The 21,978-nt window shown below is 46.9% G+C and overlaps 1 protein-coding gene across 1 annotated transcript in view; it reads left to right on the top strand.

The window, feature by feature from the left end:
- The first annotated feature begins 1,036 nt into the window (after nt 1-1,036).
- LOC126335825 (gustatory receptor 5a for trehalose-like) overlaps nt 1,037-21,978 on the top strand; it is a 42,001-nt gene continuing 21,059 nt past the window's right edge. Inside the window, exons 1-3 of the mRNA XM_049999291.1 lie at nt 1,037-1,040; nt 1,143-1,337; nt 15,064-15,350. Of these exons, the coding sequence (XP_049855248.1) occupies nt 1,037-1,040; nt 1,143-1,337; nt 15,064-15,350 (486 nt within the window). The remainder of the gene's footprint in view (nt 1,041-1,142; nt 1,338-15,063; nt 15,351-21,978) is intronic.

Genomic DNA, 21,978 nt, shown 5'->3' with positions numbered 1-21,978 from the left:
CTCCGGATCTGTCCCCCATTGAGCATGTTTGGGACTGGATGAAGCGTCGTCTCACGCGGTCTGCACGTCCAGCACGAACGCTGGTCCAACTGAGGCGCCAGGTGGAAACGGCATGGCAAGCCGTTCCACAGGACTACATCCAGCATCTCTACGATCGTGTCCATGGGAGAATAGCAGCCTGCATTGCTACGAAAGGTGGATATACACTGTACTAGTGCCGACATTGTGCATGCTCTGTTGCCTGTGTCTATGTGCCTGTGGTTCTGTCAGTGTGATCATGTGATGTATCTGACCCCAGGAATGTGTCAATAAAGTTTCCCCTTCCTGGGACAATGAATTCACAGTGTTGTTATTTCAATTTCCAGGAGTGTACAAACTGACTGGTCCATGCGCAAGATAGACAACATCAAGGATAATGAGAGCTCAGGAACGCCGTGGTCCCGTGAGCAGCTGCGGAACGAGACGTCCTTGGTTTAAGTCATCCTTCAAGTGAAAAGTTTAATTTTTTATTTTCAGTGGGTTATTATCTGTCCATCCGTCCGTCCGATGCGAGGAAACTGCGCCTTGGTATGGGGAGTCAGTCGACTACAGCGCACGGAAGAGAGAGTATTCCTGCTAACGAGGCTCCTTGACTGGCAGTTAACTGTTCGCTACTTTCGACGAGAGTGCAGTAAATGCGTGAGATGTATTCCGTGGGCAATATGAATCCAGCAAATCACAGACACTAAACTTATTACAGTGAACAGAGAGGTCAATGAACGAACGGACAGACCATAACTTTGCGAAAATAAAGAAAGTAAACTTTTCACTCGAGGGAAGACTTGAACCAAGGACTGCTGGTTCCGTAGCTGCTTACGCTAACCACGGGACCACGGCGCTCCTAAACTCAGACTCTCCTTGATGTTGCCTATCTTGCGCTTGGACTACTCAGTTTGTATATTTTGCTTATTTTAGTCGCAGACAATTTCTTCCTGTTTTCTAGATTGATCTGTGTTCAGTTTTTCAAGGCCTATCCACTAAATCTGAGGGTGGTGCGATGGGTAGGTTCCCTTGTCAGTTTATTATGATGTAGGTATGTACACCTGTCCACATAGTGACACAAAACACCAGCGCTGAGTGGTGTGGCTGACGTGTCGTTGCAGACGGGCTGGACCCGGCGGCGTGGGGCATGGCGTTCTACGGGAACGCGCTGCTGTCGCAGCTGGTGTTCGCGCGGCTGTCGCTCCGCTGGCCGCAGCTGCTGCGCCGCTGGACGCTGCTGGAGCGCGACGCGCTGCCGCCCCCGCTGGCCAGGAGGGTCGCCCTCACCGCCGCCGCCATCCTCTTCGGCGCCCTCTGTGAGTTGCCCCCCGCCCTCTCCTGCACTCGTCTTCATTTCGCTGTAGACCACAAGCGCTTTTCAGAAGGATTTCCACGAATATTCTATATTGGAGGAGCAGCCATAAAGTTGTAGCTATCACATGAAAAATGTAAAACTCGGCACGTAATAACACTGAGGTGTCAGAAGTCATTTGATACCTCGTAAAATCGTGGTGGACATCCTTTACATCGGCACAGTGCAGCAACTCCACGTGACGTGCACTTAACAAGTCACTGGAAACCCTTCCAGAAATTATCAGCCCATTCCATTCCGTGTGAGCACAGCCGGCACTATTATGGAGTCACGACTAGCTTGCGCAATGCGTTGTTCACATCTTGGGTCCGTGGCTTCGTGCAATCTACGCCACACACTAACCTTACCATCAGCTCTTATCAACTGAAATCGCGATTCATCTGACCAGCCACGGTTTTCCAGTCGTCTAGCGTTCAACCTATACTGTCAGAGCCCAAGATTGGCACTGTAGGCAATGTAGCGCTGTTAGCAAAGGCACTCGGGTCAGTCTGCTGGTGCCATGGCCCAATAACGCCAGATTTCGCCGCACTGTCCTAACGGCTACATTCGTTGTACGTCCCCGTTGATTTCTACCGTCATTTCACACAGTGTTGCTTGTATGTTAGCGCCGACAACTCCACGGAAACGCCGCTGCTCTCGGTCGTTAAGTGAAGGGCATCAGCCACTGGGTTTATAACTCCCCACCCGTCACTTATCTAGTTTTGGTGTGCGTTCACCCCAGATAATTAACTAACAGATCAACAGAGAGTGTAAAACTGCCGAAATGTCGGAAAACGCAAAGAAAGTAATAAGACCCTGTGACTCCTGATTGAACTGTGGTGCCAGTGTTGACATTAATTGTTTCAGAATTGATCCATTTTAATTAAAAATGGGTGCACATTGATATTATATTCAGCTATTGAACACAGATGCAAATGCTGAACATAAAATTAATTAAGAAAATGACTTGGGATTTCAACTACTTGATTGAAAACAGATGCAGTCGATTATCGCAGATTTATTTTAACTCACGACCTTCAGTCATCACATTACATGATTCTCCTAGCACGCAGTGGTAATAAATTGCGTTTCCGTGGAGTAAAGCGCGATAAATCAAAAGTAATCCCTATCGACTGACCCAGGCGTAATGCGAAGTGCGAGAAGAATTCTACAATACATGGCCCATGAAACCCTCGTGGAAACTTTGCCGACGTGATCCAGCAACTTAATCAATGGCCGGAGCGGGCGCAATGTCACCGAATACAGAGTGGCGGAGTGGTGTCGTTGTGCGGACGTCGGCCGACCTCGTGGTGGTGCAAGGCTGCGCTCGTCTTCTCACTCCTACCTATCTTGCTCAGTACATAGCTGAACCAAAACTTCCTATCTCCAAGCTCAATCGTTCCGTTTGCTAAGTCCTAAACTGCAGAGATGCTCACTCTTTCTCAGGCAAGCTGAGTAAAGAACGCCACGTCCGCACTCTAGGCAAGCTGGGAACGGAAGACCACTACGGAGACGTCTCACAGTGCGCCCTTCGCCTCGGTTTCCCCTCCAACAAAATCACTTACGCCAATTGCAGCGCAAGTCGCGGTAATTATACGTCGCTTCCCAGCGCCGACCAATGCCTGCTCTGGGAAGTGAACAAATTCCCACAAAATTTCCCTTCCTCTCATCTTCTGTTATTTAGCTCTTCCCAGGCCACCCATGAAGGCTAGCATCTGCACAAACCAAGTTTTCCGGAATTCTGACGCCCAGGAGAGTACTTCAAATTCCTTGGTGCTAGGTTCCCATCGGAGGCCGGCATATTTCATTCTGTCGCTCTTCACCTGATTTACATTTATCAACAGGCGTACAAGTTCTCCGTTTGTTTCCCAGTACACCAGCATGGGGTCGGGGTCAACCACCCATGCTGTAACTCATCTTAAGGCGGCTGGAGGCTGCGTTACCGCTTTTTCAGAGCTTGAGCTTCCCTAAGCTGGCTATTGTCACTTCCCTTCTCTGTTCCCCAGCCAGCCACGGTCGCCCTAACCGCCGTCTGCTTCACGTCTGCTGTGCAGCGAGCTACCTTAATTTAAGTATTATCTGTATTTTTCTTACTTGTCACTTCTTCTTCTGCGTGTTTTTGCTTTTAGGAAGCTTTAATAGTAGAGTGCTATTAAGTGTTCCATAGATCTCGTGTGTGTTTCGAATACAGTCAGAGAGTCCCTTTAGTCAGCCATAGTGCTCGTAGTGCTAGTGTTTGTTTTCAATACCGTCCAGAGACAGGTAGTGCTATTTTCCTTGTTTCTACAAGAAGTGGTTAGCAATCACAGTTTAGTCAATAATCAACCGCCTTTAGTGAATTAGCAGTCTAGTTAAAAGCTGATTAACACTCTATAGTAAATTGATTTCTTAGGATGGCTAGGATGTGTGGCTGCTGTGTACGGACGCAGGAGGAGCTGGCCACTCTTCGCGAACAGCTGAGCGTGTTGATGGCCGCGGTCAGCCGTCTTCAGGCTGCTGCCTCGGAGTGTAGCGGCAGTGGGGAGTCTGGTGCGTCGCATGGTGCACCCCAGGTGTTAGATGCTTCACCCACTGTCCCTGCTGTCGAGACATCTTCGCGGGTACCCGGCGCGGTTGGGCCACCCTCTCCCCAAGGGGAGTGGCAGGTTCAGCGGCGTTCGCGGCGCACGAGGCGGAGGGTCAATGTGGAGGCTGGCCGTGTGGCATCGCCCGCTCTGCCTGTGAGTGGACATGTGGCTGCTCCTTCAGCAAGGTCCGAGCAGGCACACGGGGGGAGGGGTTTATTAGTTATTGGGAGCTCCAACGTTAGGCGGGTGATGGAGCCCCTTAGGGAAATAGCGGAAAGGTCGGGGAAGAAGGCCAGTGTTCACTCTGTCTGCTTGCCGGGGGGTCTCATCCGAGATGTGGAGGAGGCCCTACCGGCGGCGATAGAGAGCCCTGGGTGCACCCGACTGCAAATTGTTGCTCATGTCGGCACCAATGACTCTTTCCGTCTGGGTTCAGAGGTCATCCTCAGTTCGTAGAGGCGGTTGGCGGAGTTGGTGAAGGTGGAAAGCCTCGCTCGCGGGGTGGAATCAGAGCTAACTATTTGTAGTATCGTTCCGAGAACCGATCGCGGTCCTCTGGTTTGGAGCCGAGTGGAAGGCTTAAACCAGAGGCTCAGACGATTCTGCGGAGAGCTGGGATGCAAATTTCTCGACCTCCGCTATCGGGTGGAGAAATGTAGGGTCCCCCTGAATAGGTCAGGCGTGCACTACACGCCGGAAGCGGCTACGAGGGTAGCGGAGTACGTGTGGAGTGCACATGGGTTTTTTTTAGGTTAGAGAATTCCCTCCCTAGGCCCGACAAGACGCCTCCTGAGACGCGGCAAGGCAGGAGTAGGCAAAATGCAACAAGGAATAACAATATTAATGTGCTAATAGTAAACTGCAGAAGCGTCTATAGAAAGGTCCCAGAACTGCTCTCATTAATAAACGGTCACAACGCCCATATAGTACTAGGAACAGAAAGTTGGCTGAAACCAGACGTAAACAGTAATGAAATCCTAAACCCTGATTGGAATGTATACCGCAGAGATAGGCTGGACAGTGAAGGGGGAGGCGTGTTTATAGCGATAAGAAGTGCAATAGTATCGAAGGAAATTGACGGAGATTCGAATTGTGAAATGATTTGGGTGAAGGTCACGGTTAAAGCAGGCTCAGACATGGTAATTGGATGTCTCTATAGGCCCCCGGGCTCAGCAGCTGTTGTGGCTCAGCACCTGAAGAATAATTTGGAAAATATTTCGAGTAGATTTCCCCACCATATTATAGTTCTGGGTGGAGATTTTAATTTGCCGGATATAGACTGGGAGACTCAAACGTTCATAACGGGTGGCAGGGACAAAGAATCCAGTGAAATATTTTTAAGTGCTTTATCTGAAAACTACCTTGAGCAGTTAAACAGAAAACCGACTCGTGGCGATAATATATTAGACCTTCTGGTGACAAACAGACCCGAACTATTTGAATCAGTTAATGCAGAACAGGGAATCAGCGATCATAAAGCGGTTACTGCGTCGATGATTTCAGCCGTAAATAGAAATATTAAAAAAGGTAGGAAGATTTTTCTGTTTAGCAAAAGTGACAAAAAGCAGATTACAGAGTACCTGACGGCTCAACACAAAAGTTTTGTCTCAAGTGCAGATAGTGTTGAGGATCAGTGGACAAAGTTCAAAACCATGGTACAATATGCGTTAGATGAGTATGTGCCAAGCAAGATCGTAAGAGATGGAAAAGAGCCACCGTGGTACAACAACCGAGTTAGAAAACTGCTGCGGAAGCAAAGGGAACTTCACAGCAAACATAAACATAGCCAAAGCCTTGCAGACAAACAAAAATTACGCGAAGCGAAATGTAGTGTGAGGAGGGCTATGCGAGAGGCTTTCAATGAATTCGAAAGTAACGTTCTATGTACTGACTTGGTAGAAAATCCTAAGAAATTTTGGTCCTATGTCAAAGCGGTAGGTGGATCAAAACAAAATGTCCAGACACTCTGTGACCAAAATGGTACTGAAACAGAGGATGACAGACTAAAGGCCGAATTACTAAATGTCTTCTTCCAAAGCTGTTTCACAGAGGAAGACTGCACTGTGCTTCCTTCTCTAGATTGTCGCACAGTTGACAAAATGGTAGATATCGAAGTAGACGACAGAGGGATAGAGAAACAATTAAAATCGCTCAAAAGAGGAAAGACCGCTGGTCCTGATGGGATACCAGTTCGATTTTACACAGAGTACGCGAAGGAACTTGCCCCCCTTCTTGCAGCGGTGTACCGTAGGTCTCTAGAAGAGCGAAGCGTTCCAAAGGATTGGAAAAGGGCACAGGTCATCCCCGTTCTCAAGAAGGGACGTCGAACAGATGTGCAGAACTATAGACCTATATCTCTAACGTCGATCAGTTGTAGAATTTTGGAACACGTATTATGTTCGAGTATAATGTCTTTTCTGGAGACTAGAAATCTACTCTGTAGGAATCAGCATGGGTTTCGAAAAAGGCGATCGTGTGAAACCCAGCTCGCGCTATTCGTCCACGAGACTCAGAGGGCCTTAGACACGGGTTCACAGGTAGATGCCGTGTTTCTTGACTTCCGCAAGGCGTTTGACACAGTTCCCCATAGTCGTTTAATGAACAAAGTAAGAGCATACGGACTATCAGATCAATTGTGTGATTGGATTGAGGAGTTCCTAGATAACAGAACGCAGCACGTCATTCTCAATGGAGAGAAGTCTTCCGAAGTAAGAGTGATTTCAGGTGTGCCGCAGGGGAGTGTCATAGGACCGTTGCTATTCACAATATACATCAATGACCTGGTGGATGACATCGGAAGTTCACTGAGGCTTTTTGCAGATGATGCTGTGGTGTATCGAGAGGTTGCAACAATGGAAAATTGTACTGAAATGCAGGAGGATCTGCAGCGAATTGACGCATGGTGCACGGAATGGGAATTGAATCTCAATGTAGCGAAGTGTAATGTGATGCGAATACATAGAAAGATAGGTCCCTTATCATTTAGCTACAAAATAGCAGGTCAGCAACTGGAAGCAGTTAATTCCATAAATTATCTGGGAGTACGCATTAGGAGTGATTTAAAATGGAATGATCATATAAAGTTGATCGTCGGTAAAGCAGATGCCAGACTGAGATTCATTGGAAGAATCCTAAGGAAATGCAATCCGACAACAAAGGAAGTAGGTTACAGTACGCTTGTTCGCCCAATGCTTGAATACTGCTCAGCAGTGTGGGATCCGCACCAGGTAGGGTTGATAGAAGAGATAGAGAAGATCCAACGGAGAGCAGCACGCTTCGTTACAGGATCATTTAGTAATCGCGAAAGCGTTACGGAGATGATAAACTCCAGTGGAAGACTCTGCAGGAGAGACGCTCAGTAGCTCGGTATGGGCTTTTGTTAAAGTTTCGAGGACATACCTTCACCGAAGAGTCGAGCAGTATATTGCTCCCTCCTACGTATATCTCGCGAAGAGACCATGAGGATAAAATCAGAGAGATTAGAGCCCACACAGAAGCATACCGACAATCCTTCTTTCCACGTACAATACGAGACTGGAATAGAAGGGAGAACCGATAGAGGTACTCAGGGTACCCTCCGCCACACACCGTCAGGTGGCTTGCGGAGTACGGATGTAGATGTAGATGTAGAGAACTCTAAATACTTCCCAGGGGTAAACAAGCGTCCAGTAAATCGACTCGTTTCCACAAAGCTTTCATGTCGTGTGAATTACTTTAAAACCATCACCCGACATTAATTATTCCAATACGTCCATACTATACCCTCTACAAGTTGCATTGTGCCTTGTCAGTCATTTTGTTCAACCCTACTGTTGGCTCAACGTGAGTTAGGAGATATTTAATGACTTCATGTAAGGGGCATAGTTCTTGCCATCTTACAGGTTGTTCGTGGTGAGAGGTAAGCTTGAAATCTCTTGCCACTGTAGATCTCGGAATGTAGAAGTCCCTAACGATTTCCGAAATGGAGTGTCCCATGCATTTAGCTCCACGTACCATTCCACGTTCAAAGTCTGTTAATCCCTGTAGTGTGGCCATAATCAGTGACTGAAACTTTCACCCGACAGAAAATGACTACTCCACAAATGCACTGCCCTTTTACACCTTACGTACGCCACACTACTGCCATTTGTGTATGTGCATACTGCTATCCCATGCCTACTGTCACCTCAGTGTAGTTTCTTACTAGTTTGCAGGTACGTACTTGTAGCCCTATTATACATTAAAATCCTCTAGTTACAGCACTGTAGCTCACAGCTGCACGAACTAAAACAAAATGCCTGAGCCCACTGATAAGGAGGAGTATTGCTTTCTATTTCATCCTCTGTTTCAAATGGAAGTGTCCACGATGATCTGGTAGAAGTGTACGACGACAGCTCACCGTAGTGTAGTAATTAGCTGGCGCAGACGCTCCTGGTGTCCAAACCAAATTGACTGAGCGAGATGGCGCCGTGGTTAGCATACTGGTCCCGCATTCGAGAGGACGACTGTTCAATCCTGCGTCTGGCCATCCAGCTTTAGAGCCTGTGCTCCGTGTCTAATGACCTCGATGTCGACGGGGGGACAAACCCAATCCTCCTTCCTTTTTCCAAAAGAGTCTGCATGACGAAAAATAAATTAACAGACCATCCCCATATGAAGTACACACAGTGACTGCAACCGAAGTGTCTTGTGAAACACGCCTTCTGCCTCTTCGTCCATTCATTCATTCCCTCCTGTGTCACCACAGCTAATATGTAACTGTTCCATCTGTCTGGAAATGCAGGAAAGACACGGGCGGTTGCACTGCCACATTTAAACTGACTGCCACGATTTTCGTATGCAGGCGATCTGAATGAAAGGAGCTTGACACAGTTAGCGGGCGAGATAAATAGAGATAAATAATGATAGCCCTCTGAATCTCATGTTATCATTCTACTCAGAATCAGACAATGAGAATGCATGGACTACGACCCTACTTGCAGGGAGTCAATGATTTGAATGGATACTGGGGGAATCTGATAGAAATCGCAACGGAAATAAAAACTTTAGAAACTGGCAGTAAGAAATACATTCTAAAATTAGCGCAAAACAACTTACTCTTAACTGAGGGCAGCCTCCATTGACATAGACACATTCACAGAATGGCATATTGAAATACACTGAAGCGCCAAAGAAACTCGTATAGGCATGCGTACTGAAATAGAGATGTGTAAAGAGGTAGAATATGGCGCTGTGACCGGCAAAGTCTGTATCAGACAACACGTGTTTGGCGCAGTTGTTAGGCCGTTTACTGCTGCGACAATGGCAGGTTATCAACATTTAAGTGAGGTTGAACGTGGTGGTATAGTCGGCGCAAGAACGATGGGACGCAGCATCTACGAGGTAGCGATGAAGTGGGGATTCTTCCGTACGCCCATGTCACCAGTACACTGCGAATATAAGGGATCCGGTAAAGCATCAAATCTTCGCAATCGCTGCGGCCGGAAAAATATCATGCAAGAACGACGACTGAAGAGAATCGTTCAATGTGATAGAAGTGCAGCTGTTCCTCAGATTGGTGCAGATTTCAATGCTGGGCCATCAACAAGTGTCAACATGCGAACCATTCAACGAAACATCATCGATATTAGCTTTCGGAGCCGAAGGCTCACTCGTGTACCCTTGATGACTGGTGATTCGACCTGCCGTACTGCCATCCATGAAAAGTATTCCAGGTTTTTTTTCCCAACAGGATAACGCTCGCCTACATATCGCTGTTGTAATACAACATGCTCTACAGCAGTGGTTCCCAACCTGGGTTAATTAACCCCTGAGGGGTGAACCAAAATTTTCTGAGGGGTAAAGCCTAAACGATTGCATCCTTTTTGAGTCACGAAACTACACTCCTGAAAATGGAAAAAAGAACACATTGACACCGGTGTGTCAGACCCACCATACTTGCTCCGGACACTGCGAGGGAGCTGTACAAGCAATGATCACACGCACGGCACAGCGGACACACCAGGAACCGCGGTGTTGGCCGTCGAATGGCGCTAGCTGCGCAGCATTTGTGCACCGCCGCCGTCAGTGTCAGTCAGTTTGCCGTGGCATACGGAGCTCCATCGCAGTCTTTAACACTGGTAGCATGCCGCGACAGCGTGGACGTGAACCGTATGTGCAGTTGACGGACTTTGAGCGAGGGCGTATAGTGGGCATGTGGGAGGCCGGGTGGACGTACCGCCGAATTGCTCCACACGTGGGGCGTGAGGTCTCCACAGTACATCGATGTTGTCGCCAGTGGTCGGCGGAAGGTGCACGTGCCCATCGACCTGGGACCGGGCCGCAGCGACGCACGGATGCACGCCAAGACCGTAGGATCCTACGCAGTGCCGTAGGGGACCGCACCGCCACTTCCCAGCAAATTAGGGACACTGTTGCTCCTGGGGTATCGGCGAGGACCATTCGCAACCGTCTCCATGAAGCTGGGCTACGGTCCCGCACACCGTTAGGCCGTCTTCCGCTCACGCCCCAACATCGTGCAGCCCGCCTCCAGTGGTGTCGCGACAGGCGTGAATGGAGGGACGAATGGAGACGTGTCGTCTTCAGCGATGAGAGTCGCTTCTGCCTTGGTGCCAATGATGGTCGTATGCGTGTTTGGCGCCGTGCAGGTGAGCGCCACAATCAGGACTGCATACGACCGAGGCACACAGGGCTAACACCCGGCATCATGGTGTGGGGAGCGATCTCCTACACTGGCCGTACACCTCTGGTGATCGTCGAGGGGACACTGAATAGTGCACGGTACATCCAAAACGTCATCGAACCCATCGTTCTACCATTCCTAGACCGGCAAGGGAACTTGCTGTTCCAACAGGACAATGCACGTCCGCATGTATCCCGAGCCACTCAACGTGCACTAGAAGGTGTAAGTCAACTACCCTGGCCAGCAAGATCTCCGGATCTGTCCCCCATTGAGCATGTTTGGGACTGGATGAAGCGTCGTCTCACGCGGTCTGTACGTCCAGCACGAACGCTGGCCCAACTGAGGCGCCAGGTGGAAATGGCATGGCAAGCCGTGTCCATGGGAGAATAGCAGCCTGCATTGCTGCGAAAGGTGGATATACACTGTACTAGTGCCGACATTGTGCATGCTCTGTTGCCTGTGTCTATGTGCCTGTGGTTCTGTCAGTGTGATCATGTGATGTATCTGACCCCAGGAATGTGTCAATAAAGTTTCCCCTTCCTGGGACAATGAATTCACGGTGTTCTTATTTCAATTTCCAGGAGTGTATTTTCAAAAGATCGTTACTATTATCACAATTCTGCAAGACTCTAATACTGATCATATAAGTTACCAGTGATTACTTTTACTCAGTTAGTAGCATTATGCGGTGAAATTTACGGGTTCCTCACATATTCCATCCACTACACACATATGTTGTGCTTTATCCCATACATTGATGATGATAAAAGTGAGTCGTATACGTAAAAAATGCTAAATATCGCAAGAAAATATATTTTCCGCGTTGCAGATAGTACCTGCAGTAGTCCAGAAATTGCTTTATTACTCGTTTCGAAATAGATAAATGAATTAAATGATAGCACGATCTAGCAGTAATGACATAGATTGCTGTACCCAGTTTTATTATTATTAGAATGGTTGGACACAAAGCACTAACAACCTGAAGTCGTCCAGTTTCTGTCAGTTCAGTAGTAAGCAGTGCAGCAATGAAGTGATTTATGAACAGTAACTATAGTGTACACATCTGACCTTGTTTCATTTTAAATGGAGTTTCAGTGTGCAGATGAAGCAAGTGATGCAATGTAGAGGAGTAATGCAGGGGAAGCATATTTTGTAACAAGTCTGTACCCTCACTGTGGACACTTAGCTTTCTTTTGTGAGAAGGAGCTACGGGTAGCACTTGTGATGCACCACGGATTACTTCATCATTCATTCTAACACATGCATACACTCATACACAGACACGCACATACAAACACACACACACACACACACACACACACACACACACACACACACACACACACACACACACATTTTAAAAATAAAAGTGTTCCAAGAAAAGTCTTTCATTCTACAGTTTACTTAGTGCTAAAGTTGGTGACAACGTGGGAGAGTAGGGGCAACAGATGGCAGGGGGTGTATTAGGACGGGGGGTACCAGCTAATGCTTGATTGCACTCAGGGGTAATGATGTAAGAAAGGTTGGGAACCACTGCTCTGTCGCTCAGAAGCTCTGTCTCCAATCAAGCACATATGGGACGTCATCGGAAGACAAGTCGAGCCTCATCCTCAAACAGCATTAACCGTCTCTGTACTGAACGAGCAAGTGGAACAGGCATGGAACTCCATCCCACAAACTGGTATCTGGCACCTGGAAACACACTACATACACATTTGCATGCTTGCATTTAACATTCTGCCGGTTACGCCAGTTTATAATGTACTAGCAATTCAGATTTGCAGTGGTTTATCTCGCGCTGACTCTGGCCAGTGTTCTTACATTGTAAATCACTTGACTATGTTAACTGCACAGACGTATTCCCGAAATTTCATTACACTACAGTAAATATGTTTTTGTCCGTCAGTACAGACTGGCTAATGTAGGTAGGTAAATACACTGAAGATCCAGACAAACTCGTACGCCTGCCTAATATCGTGTAGGGCCCCCGCGAGCACGCAGAAGAGACGCAACACTACGTGGCATGGACTCACTAATGTCTGAAGTAGTGCTGGAGAGATCTGATACCATCAGCCCTGCTGGGCTGTTCATAAATCCTTAAGAGTACGAGGGGGTGGAAATCTCTCCTGAACGACAAGTTGCAAGGCATCCCAGATATGCTCAATAACGTTCGTGCTGGGCAGTTTTGCGGCCAGCGGAAGTGTTTAAACTCAAAAGAGTGATCCTGGAGCCACTCTGTAGAAATTCTGGACGTGTGGGGTGTCGCATTGTCCTGCTGGAATTGCCCAAGTCCGTCAGAATGCACGATGGACGTGAATGGATCCAGGTGCTCAGACAGGATGCTTGCGTACGTGTCACCTGTCAGAGTCGTATATACACGTATTAGGGGTCACATTTGTCTCCAACTGCACGCACCCCATACCATTACAGAGCGTCCACCAGCTTGAACAGTTGCCTGGTGACATGCAGGGTCGATGGATTCATGAGGTTGTTTATGTGGTGTCACCGCCAGACACCACACTTGCTAGGTGGTAGTCTTTAAATCGGCCGCCGTCCGCTAATATATGTCGGAGCTGCCTGTCGCCACTATAAGTGATTGCAGACCGAGAGCCACCACACGGCACGTCTAGTCTAGAGACTCCCTAGCACTCACCCAGTTGTACAGCCGACTTTTCTAGCAATGGTTCACTGTCTACATACGCTCTCATTTGCCGAGACGATAGTTTAGCATAGCCTTCAGCTATGTCATTTTCTACGACCTAGCAAGGCGCCACATTCAGTTACTATAACAATGAATTCTGAACAGAGAATATTGTGAGTCATGTACCGTCAAGAGCGACGTTCATCGTTAATGGATTAAAGTATCAAACTAATTTCGTCCGCTTTCTGAATTCTCATTCCTTGTCCTGTTCCAGACCTCACGTCGGTATAGTCCTTCCCTCCTCACGCCATTCTGCGTGAACTAATACGCGTGCATTTCGGCCTCCTCTAGTAACACGGTGTTGGCTCTTCTGCCAACACAACAGTTTACATACGCGTACATGTCCATCCGCTCGATACAATTTCGAACGTAATTCGTCCGACCTGGCGTCATGAACCGTCAAATGTCCGTGTTCACGGGCCCAAGCGAGGTGTAAAGCCTTGAGTCGTGGAGTCATCAAAGGCACACGAGTGGGCCTTCGGCTCCGAAAGACTATATCTGTGATGTTTCGTTGAATGGTTCGCATGCTGAGACTTGTTGATGGTCCAGCATTGAAATCTGTCTGTTTACGTATCTCCATTTTTGGATACGCATCCTTGTACCTGTTTCTTTGGTGCTTTAGTGTATAACAAATGCATCACCATTAACCCTTTTTGTGTCACATTTAGAAAAAAAATGTTTTTTTTATGATGAGTATTTACTGTATATGTTGAACATACTTGCTGTACTGATGGATCATAGTCACTTTCATCTGATATTTCAGAGTCATCGGCGCACAGAAGAAAATGAAGAATTTCATCATCCTGTAGAGCTTAATGTTTTCCATGCTTAACCTTTAAAGAAACTATGATGTAAGAATGAAAACTACGAAATATTATATAAGAACAAACACAGTTCACTCTTATGATACAAATTAATTTTTGCATTCCTCATAAATACTAATGCATCAATGACCCCAAATGGCGTCGCTAGAAATTACGTAATAATTACTCAAAAGATGTATGCATAGCTGTATTGTAAACTTGCCGTATTTCTTTGGTTCAAATGCTTCAAATGGCTCTGAGCACTATGGGACTTAACATCTGTGGTCACCACTTCCCTAGCACTTAGAACTACTTAAACTTAACTAACCGTTCAATCCCGTCTCCGGCCATCCTGATTTAGGTTTTCCGTGATTTCCCTAAATCGTTTCATGCAAATGCCGGGATGGTTCCTTTGAAAGGGCACGGCCGATTTCCTTCCCAATCCTTCCCTAACCCAAGCTTGCGCTCCGTCTCCAATGACCTTGTTGTCGACGGGACGTTAAACACTAACCACCACCACCACCACTTAACTAACCTAAGAACATCAGACACACCCATGCCCGAGGCAGGATTCGAACCTGTAGCGGTCACGCGGTTCCAAACTGAAGCGCCTAGAACCGCACGGCCACACCGGCCGGCCCTATTTCTTTCCCTTGTCCTTTCTTTGTTCTGCACTTCAAACAAATAGCGAGTCACGAAACCAAACGCCACTGCAATCTGATGGTCAAACTTGAAACTACGCGAAACGATACCAAAAGGTATCATTAAAGCATTGGGAAGCTCAAAAAAGCCAGGAATACTTAATGATGCCATTTGGAATCGCAGACGCAGAAAGGGTTATATGATCTTGCAAAATTTCACTCCTTGACAACAACACAGCACTCTACAAATTCCAACGAGTACTGACAGAAGGGTTCAGTAAGCTGAAAGCGCTGACGGCGGCCCGCCTCTGGTTGCAGACGAGCACGCGCTGAGCGTGTCTGTGGCGCTGCGCGCTCTGCCGTCGGCCCACAACCCTCTGGAGGCCTACGTGCGCCGCACGCACCCCTTCCTCTTCTCGGCGACGCTGCTGCCCGCCTACCGGCCGTGGCTCGCGCCGCTCGTGCTGCCCTTCGCCGTCGCCGCCACCTGCGTCTGGAACTTCGGAGACCTCTTCCTCATCCTGGTCGCCTCCGGCCTCGCCGCGCTGCTGCAGGGCGCCAACGCGCGCATCTCGGCCGCTGCTGCCGCGCAGCCCGCACGAAAGGTACTCCCGCATCTACTTCTTCATCTACACTTGCGCTTATACTCCACTTACAACTTTAGTGTGTGTGGTGTGCGTGCTGTAAGACATTCGGTGCACACACCATCAGATTATTTGACTTGTCGCTCTAGCGAAGTAGGCGAGTGTCAGCCATATGTCTCGTGGTCTTATCGTGGCATGTTTATCTTCTGCCGTTAGGTCAGACGATAGAAATGCCACTTGCACGCTTAGAGTAGCAGATTGACGGTGACCGACTTTAAACAGAGCTTGATTAATTTTCAAACACATTTATTAAAATAGTAACAAGCATAAAATAACTTAACTTGGTTCTGGATGCTATGTACAATTGACAATCTGAAGTTCCTTTGGTCTTGGTATGTTAATCTTATTCTCACATATCTCTGATACTTGACAAAGTGTCTATTCATTTATTTTCATGGCTTATTAGGCGCAGACTGAAACTTGACTGTAGACTGGTACAGACTAATGTAGACTGGTACAGACAGGTGCAGATAAATGTAGACTAATGCAGACTGACTAATCGGAGGTCTGTACACTCGTTATAATACCTCATGCGCTCTGGTACCACTGCACGAGTGTGATCCGCGAGGAGAAAAGGTTCTATGTTAGCAGCTATCTCGTTAGCTGTGTTACATATTAATACGCGGATCGGCGGAAGCAGAATTTGGTCCGTCTCTAAGACAGCGCCATCTCGTAGTGCGGAGACGGACGAGCGCTGCGCCTGCGCTGTTGTGCTTAGCGGGACGCGCTCTAGTGTGAGAGTTGTGTACGCGCTGACTACGCGGAACTATGTACACAACAGTGTGCGTGCCGGAAAATACGAGGACGTCGGTCAATAGCACGTAAGCGTGATGACTGAGATGTTGTACCCTCCACCACAATTTAATTAATATGCGTGACCTATTTCCGTCAATAGCATAGATGAATTTAACAGTCATGCAGAAAAGTGAAGTAGAACTTAGCTGTTCTAAATATTACCCCTTTTAATGATATCGATAGTGTTACACATGTATCGTATTACTTACAATGTTACCTACAGAAAGTATTTTCCGTCTACCGAACATCGTAAACTATATTTTAGTATACTTGACCTATGTCGGTCAATAGCAGTTAAGTTGGTGACAGGGGCGTTCTACGCCCAGTTACACCCAAATTAAATTATAGATAATGAAACATCCTGGCAGATTAAAACTGTGTGCCCGACCGAGACTCGAAATCGGGGCCTTGGCCTTTCGCGGCAAAGTGCTTTACCATCTGAGCTACCGCAGCACGACTGACGGCCGGTCCTCACAGCTTTACTTCTGCCAGTATCTCGTCTCCTACATTCCAAACGTTACAGAAGCTCTCCTGCGAAGCTTGCAGAACTAGCACTCCTGAAAGAAAGGATATTGCGGAGACATGGCTTTGCCACAGCCTGGGGCTGTGCCACAGTTTTAATCTGCCAGGAAGTTTCATATCAGCGCACACTCCGCTGCAGAGTGAAAATCTCATTCTGGAAACATCCCCCAGGCTGTGGCTAAACCATGTCTCCGCATTATCCTTTCTTTCAGGAGTGCTAGTTCTGCAAGGTTCGCAGGAGAGCTTCTGTAAAGTTTGGAAGGTAGGAGACGAGATACTGGCAGAAGTAAAGCTGTGAGGATCCGGCGCGAGTCGTGCTTCGGTAGCTCAGATGGTAAAGCACTTGCCCGCGAAAGGCAAAAGTCCCGAGTTCGAGTCTCGATCGGGCACACAGTTTTAATCTTCCAGGAAGTTTTATATCAGCACACACTCCGCTGCAGAGTGAAAATCTCATTCTGAAATTATAGATAATGATTTAAGTTTTTAAATAAGTGAGACAAGTAATTTTCCTGCTTTAGTCATGTTCGGTGGGGATACTTTACACGATGACCATATGTCCATAAAGTCGTAAAGGTAATCCTTAAACTTTATGTACCCAACCAAATAAATTTCCTACCATTTAATACAATTTGCGTATAGGTAATACACATAGGGACTTCATCTACATAATGCCTAGTTTGCTTACAATTACGGTTATCAGCCCCCAACACGTGATATACAGCCAGCCAGTGATATACAGCCTTGACTCTCCGTAAGCGCACGCGCACGAGTTGCTATGTGCTCAGTGCAATTCTGCGTGCAACGGTCAGTGCCAACGCAGTTGCCGCTGCGTGGAGAAGTGATGCCGGGTCTGGACTTCGGTTAAGTAGTTTTAATGAGACATGGTACCACGGTACTATAGGTTTTAATTTTTAACGTCGACTGTGCCTTACTCTGGCATGTTATAGTAATATTATGCTTCTGAAAAAGGCTAGATTATTCAAGCCGAAACCTGGGTAAAGACCAGAAATTCTAGCAACTGAGGCGGATCTTTCAGTGTATTATTTAAATAAAACACTGGCGACGAACACATTTTTCCTAACGAATGACCAGTTTGTTCATACAGGGTGACAATTATTGAACTATATCAAATAAAATCGTCATAACTTCTGAACGGTTTGCGTCAGGGCGTTCAAACTGTATGGCTGGCCGCTGGGCATGAGGAAATTTAGTATCCACACGTTTGGTTTGGTTTAGCGACGAACCCCACTTTCATTTGGATGGGTTCGTCAATAAACAAAATTGGCACATCTGAGGGACTAAGAAGCCACATTTCGCGATCGAGAAGTCTCTTCACCCTTGACGGGTGACTGTGTGGTGTGCAATGTCCAGTCACGGAATAATCTGTGCGATATTCCTTGATCGAACAGTGACTACAGATTCGTACGCGCCGGCCGCGGTGGTCTCGCGCTTCTAGGCGCGCAGTCAGGAACCGTGCGACTGCTACGGTCGCAGGTTCGAATCCTGCCTCGGGCGTGGATGTGTGTGATGGCCTTAGGTTGGTTAGGTTTAAGTAGTTCTGAGTTCTAGGGGACTGATGACAACAGCAGTTGAGTCCCATAGTGCTCAGAACCATTTGAACCATTTTGATTCGTACGCGAAGATTTTGGTAGATGATTTCATCCCCATTATCTAACACATGCGACTCCTCTTGCGGGGCTATATTAAAGAAAAGGTGTACAGCAATAACCCCGCAACCACTACTGAGTTGAAAACAGCCATTCAGGAGATATCGACAGTATCGATGTTCCGACGCTTCAGCGGGTCATGCACAATTTCGCTACACGTCTGCTCCAAATAATCGCCAATGAGGGAAGGCATATCGAACATTTCATTACCTAAATCCGAATATCTATAGTGATGCTTACATACTGAACAAAGTGTGTGCACGCCGTAGTTTGCATGTCATTTATACTTCTTTCATATAGTTCAATAATTATCACCCTATAATATCAATGCAGAATGTTTGACATTGCCGACGGAGCCACAACTCACCTCTGCTTGCACCACTGCTTCACTATCAAAGTGAAGTCTCGAAGGTGTTACTAAGTTTTGGAAACAAGTGAAAATCGGATGAGGCCAAATAGGGAGTGTATGGAGGACGATCGACGACAACGAACTCAAGGCGTCGGACTGTTGTAGATTCGCAGCGTTCGCATGTGGTGTGGCATTGCCATGCTCAAGATCAGAGTGATCCATGCGTGGAAGAATTCTTCGAAATTGAAACTCGATGACAGCACGCTGTTTTCCAAGCACCGACGTGGTTACATTACATACTGCTAAATATGCAGACAAGAGGAATTAAGAAGAACAGGGTGGTCCAAAAGGCCGGAAACACCCTGATAAAATCCAAATGGAGTAGCAAACAAGGAACCAGAGTCCCTACACACGAGGAACGGGAAGGGGGAAATTTTATAGGCTATGCCACCAGGATGGCGGCCATCTTGAAAGCCTCCATCTTGGATTCAACTCCAAAATTTCAAATGGGAATGTGGTCATGTGACATATCAAACAGATAGAGAATTTCACCAGAAAAACAATGCCGTTGTTATTTTAAACATAGATTTATTCATTCTCGGGCTAAAGCCAATTACTTGCGGCCGCAGTGGGACGCTCGCCAGTGTGAGTATTACGAACTGAGAAGTCATAAAATGGAGTCTGAAGCGGTGCAAAGTGACTATCCCATGCCTGATATGTTACATGTGTATAACTGTTAGGTATCATTTACTCTTGCTAACTTTTTAATCATTGTTTCCTTATTTATTTAATCATTGTTTCCTTATTTACGGAGGACGGGACATTTCCGGAATTCCTCCAGCATGATGGAGCCCCACCACATTACGGGCACAATGTGCGAGAATACCTGGATGTGCAGTTCCCTCAAAAGTGGATTGGTCGTAGAGGTGCTGTGGAGTGGCCACTACGTTCACCAGATTTGACTCCTTTGGATTTTTATCTTTGGGCCATGTCAAAGCACTGGTTTATTCTGTGAAAATACTGGATTTGCATCATCTAAAGTAGCGCATTATTGATGCGTGTGGTCAAATTCAGCCAGATGTGTTGGTCAAAGTTCATCAGGACTGAGTTCGGAGGATAGCATTAACAATCCAACATGAACAACATATCGAGCCATTCCTATGACTGTTGGTGGTCTCTCGGGACTGTGTAACATCGATGTAATGTCTCTTCGGCACATAACACACATGCTGCCGCGTGTCCCACCGCTGCCACATGTAACTGGCTATAACCGGAGAATGAATGAAGCTATATTTAAAATAACAACGGCATTGTTTTTCTGGTGAAATTCTCTATCTGTTTGATATGTCACATGACCACATTCCCATCTGAAATTTTGGAGTTGAATCCCAGATGGTGGCTTTCAAGATGGCCGCCATGTTGGTGGCATAGCCTATAAAGTTTCCCCCTTCCCGTTACTCGTGTGTAGGGACTCTGGTTCCTTGTTTGCTACTCCATATGAATTTTATCAGTGTGTTTCCGGACTTTTGGACAACCCTGCAGAATGTTAATCAGGTCTGTTTTATTTAAAAAGCTTTTAGAGTATTCACATAAAAATTTGGAGGTATAACTTTTCAACAAACCCTCTTAATTTTGGTATCACTGTCACTTTCCACGTTCTCAGTCCCATTTTCACATGGTACACAAGGAGAACGACAGTTGAAAAGCCTCAATATGATCTTGTATATCACTGAAATTACCATCATGGTCATTTCCTGAGACCTGGGCGAAGAAAATGGATGTTTGTATGTGATAGGTCAAATAAAATTTAGCACTTGAGGCTAAAAATTAATTTAGAAGGTTCGTTGATCAAAGGGTGCGCAAATTTGCATATTAATTTTATGTCTGATGAAAGGCAGCTCATTGATAGTGACAAAACCGCCTGACAAAAAGATGTGCATTACTGTCGGTGGCCTTTAGTGTCATTACGAGGCCTATCAGAGTACATAAGGGACGCTAAAAACATCAACTGTTGAATAATAAATGTAAGGGATACAGAGATATCGCGTACTCGTGTGAGACAGCGTTATCAGCATTTGACACAGTGTAAAAGGGTCGGCTGTTCAAAAAGTGCAAGTGAGGCATTCGGATGTGACAGTAACTGTTGTTGGACTGCATTACAACCTGAGAGTAGACATACTCGTTGTCCAGGTTCCAGTCGATCACGTTTGACCGTCAGAATGGAGACTCGCTATGCTGACTGACAAGCACAATGTAACCCCTTCACATCTCTACCTGCTATTCGAGGACAAGTAATGCATTCCGTGCAACATTCGGTGTCATCCTGTACCATTGGTCAGGGACTAGCAGGGCCAGACAAGGGTATAACCATCCCATGCGGAGGCTGCCGTTAACACCACAACACAAATGGCTCCCTTTTGAGTGCTGTCGTGACTGGGAAGCATGTAATGCTGATGATTGGCATCACATTGTATTCAACGATGAGTCGCAGTTCCTTATCACCACGGATGACTATCGAAGGCGAGTATGAAGACGCTGTGGGCAAAAGTTCCATTATTCCAAAGTTTTGGAGAGGCACAACGGGGTACTCATGGCGTCATGGTGTGGTGTGACTTAAGGTCACGTCTGGTTGCGATTGAGGGGACTCTGACGCCACAACGGTACGTCAGGAACACTGTGCGTCCTCTTTTGTTGGCGTAGTTTTTCAACAGGACACTGGTCGCCAACATTTGGCACGCGTCTCTATGCGTTGTCTGCGCATTGATGAGGCACTCCTCTGGCCACCGAAACCACACATGTGTCAACGACAGAATATTTGTGGGATCAACCTGTACGTCAACTCTGTCCCAGTGACAATATACAGGGTCTCAAGGACCAGTTAGAACAGCTGTGGGCCACCTTGCCTCAGGGGAGGTTAAAACGGCTTTGTGATATTCTTCGCAACCGAATCGGTGCAACCACTCAGGCGAGAGTGAGGTGAAAAGTCACGCGAATAAATGGGCTGATACTAACAAATTCTTTGTAAATTTGAGCCAGCCGCGGTGGTCTCGCGGTTCTAGGCGCGCAGTTCGGAACCGTGCGACTGCTACGGTCGCAGGTTCGAAACCTGCCTCGGGCATGGATGTGTGTGATGTTAGTTAGGTTTAAGTAGTTCTAAGTTCTAGGGGACTAATGACCACAGACGTTGAGTCCCATAGTGCTCAGAGCCATTTGAACCATTTTTTTGCGAATTTGACTCGATAAATGAAATAAAATT

Source organism: Schistocerca gregaria, chromosome 2 (assembly GCF_023897955.1).
Source record: "Schistocerca gregaria isolate iqSchGreg1 chromosome 2, iqSchGreg1.2, whole genome shotgun sequence".
In the NCBI taxonomy this organism is placed as follows: domain Eukaryota; kingdom Metazoa; phylum Arthropoda; class Insecta; order Orthoptera; family Acrididae; genus Schistocerca; species Schistocerca gregaria.
This window is presented reverse-complemented; position numbering and strand designations above follow the sequence as displayed.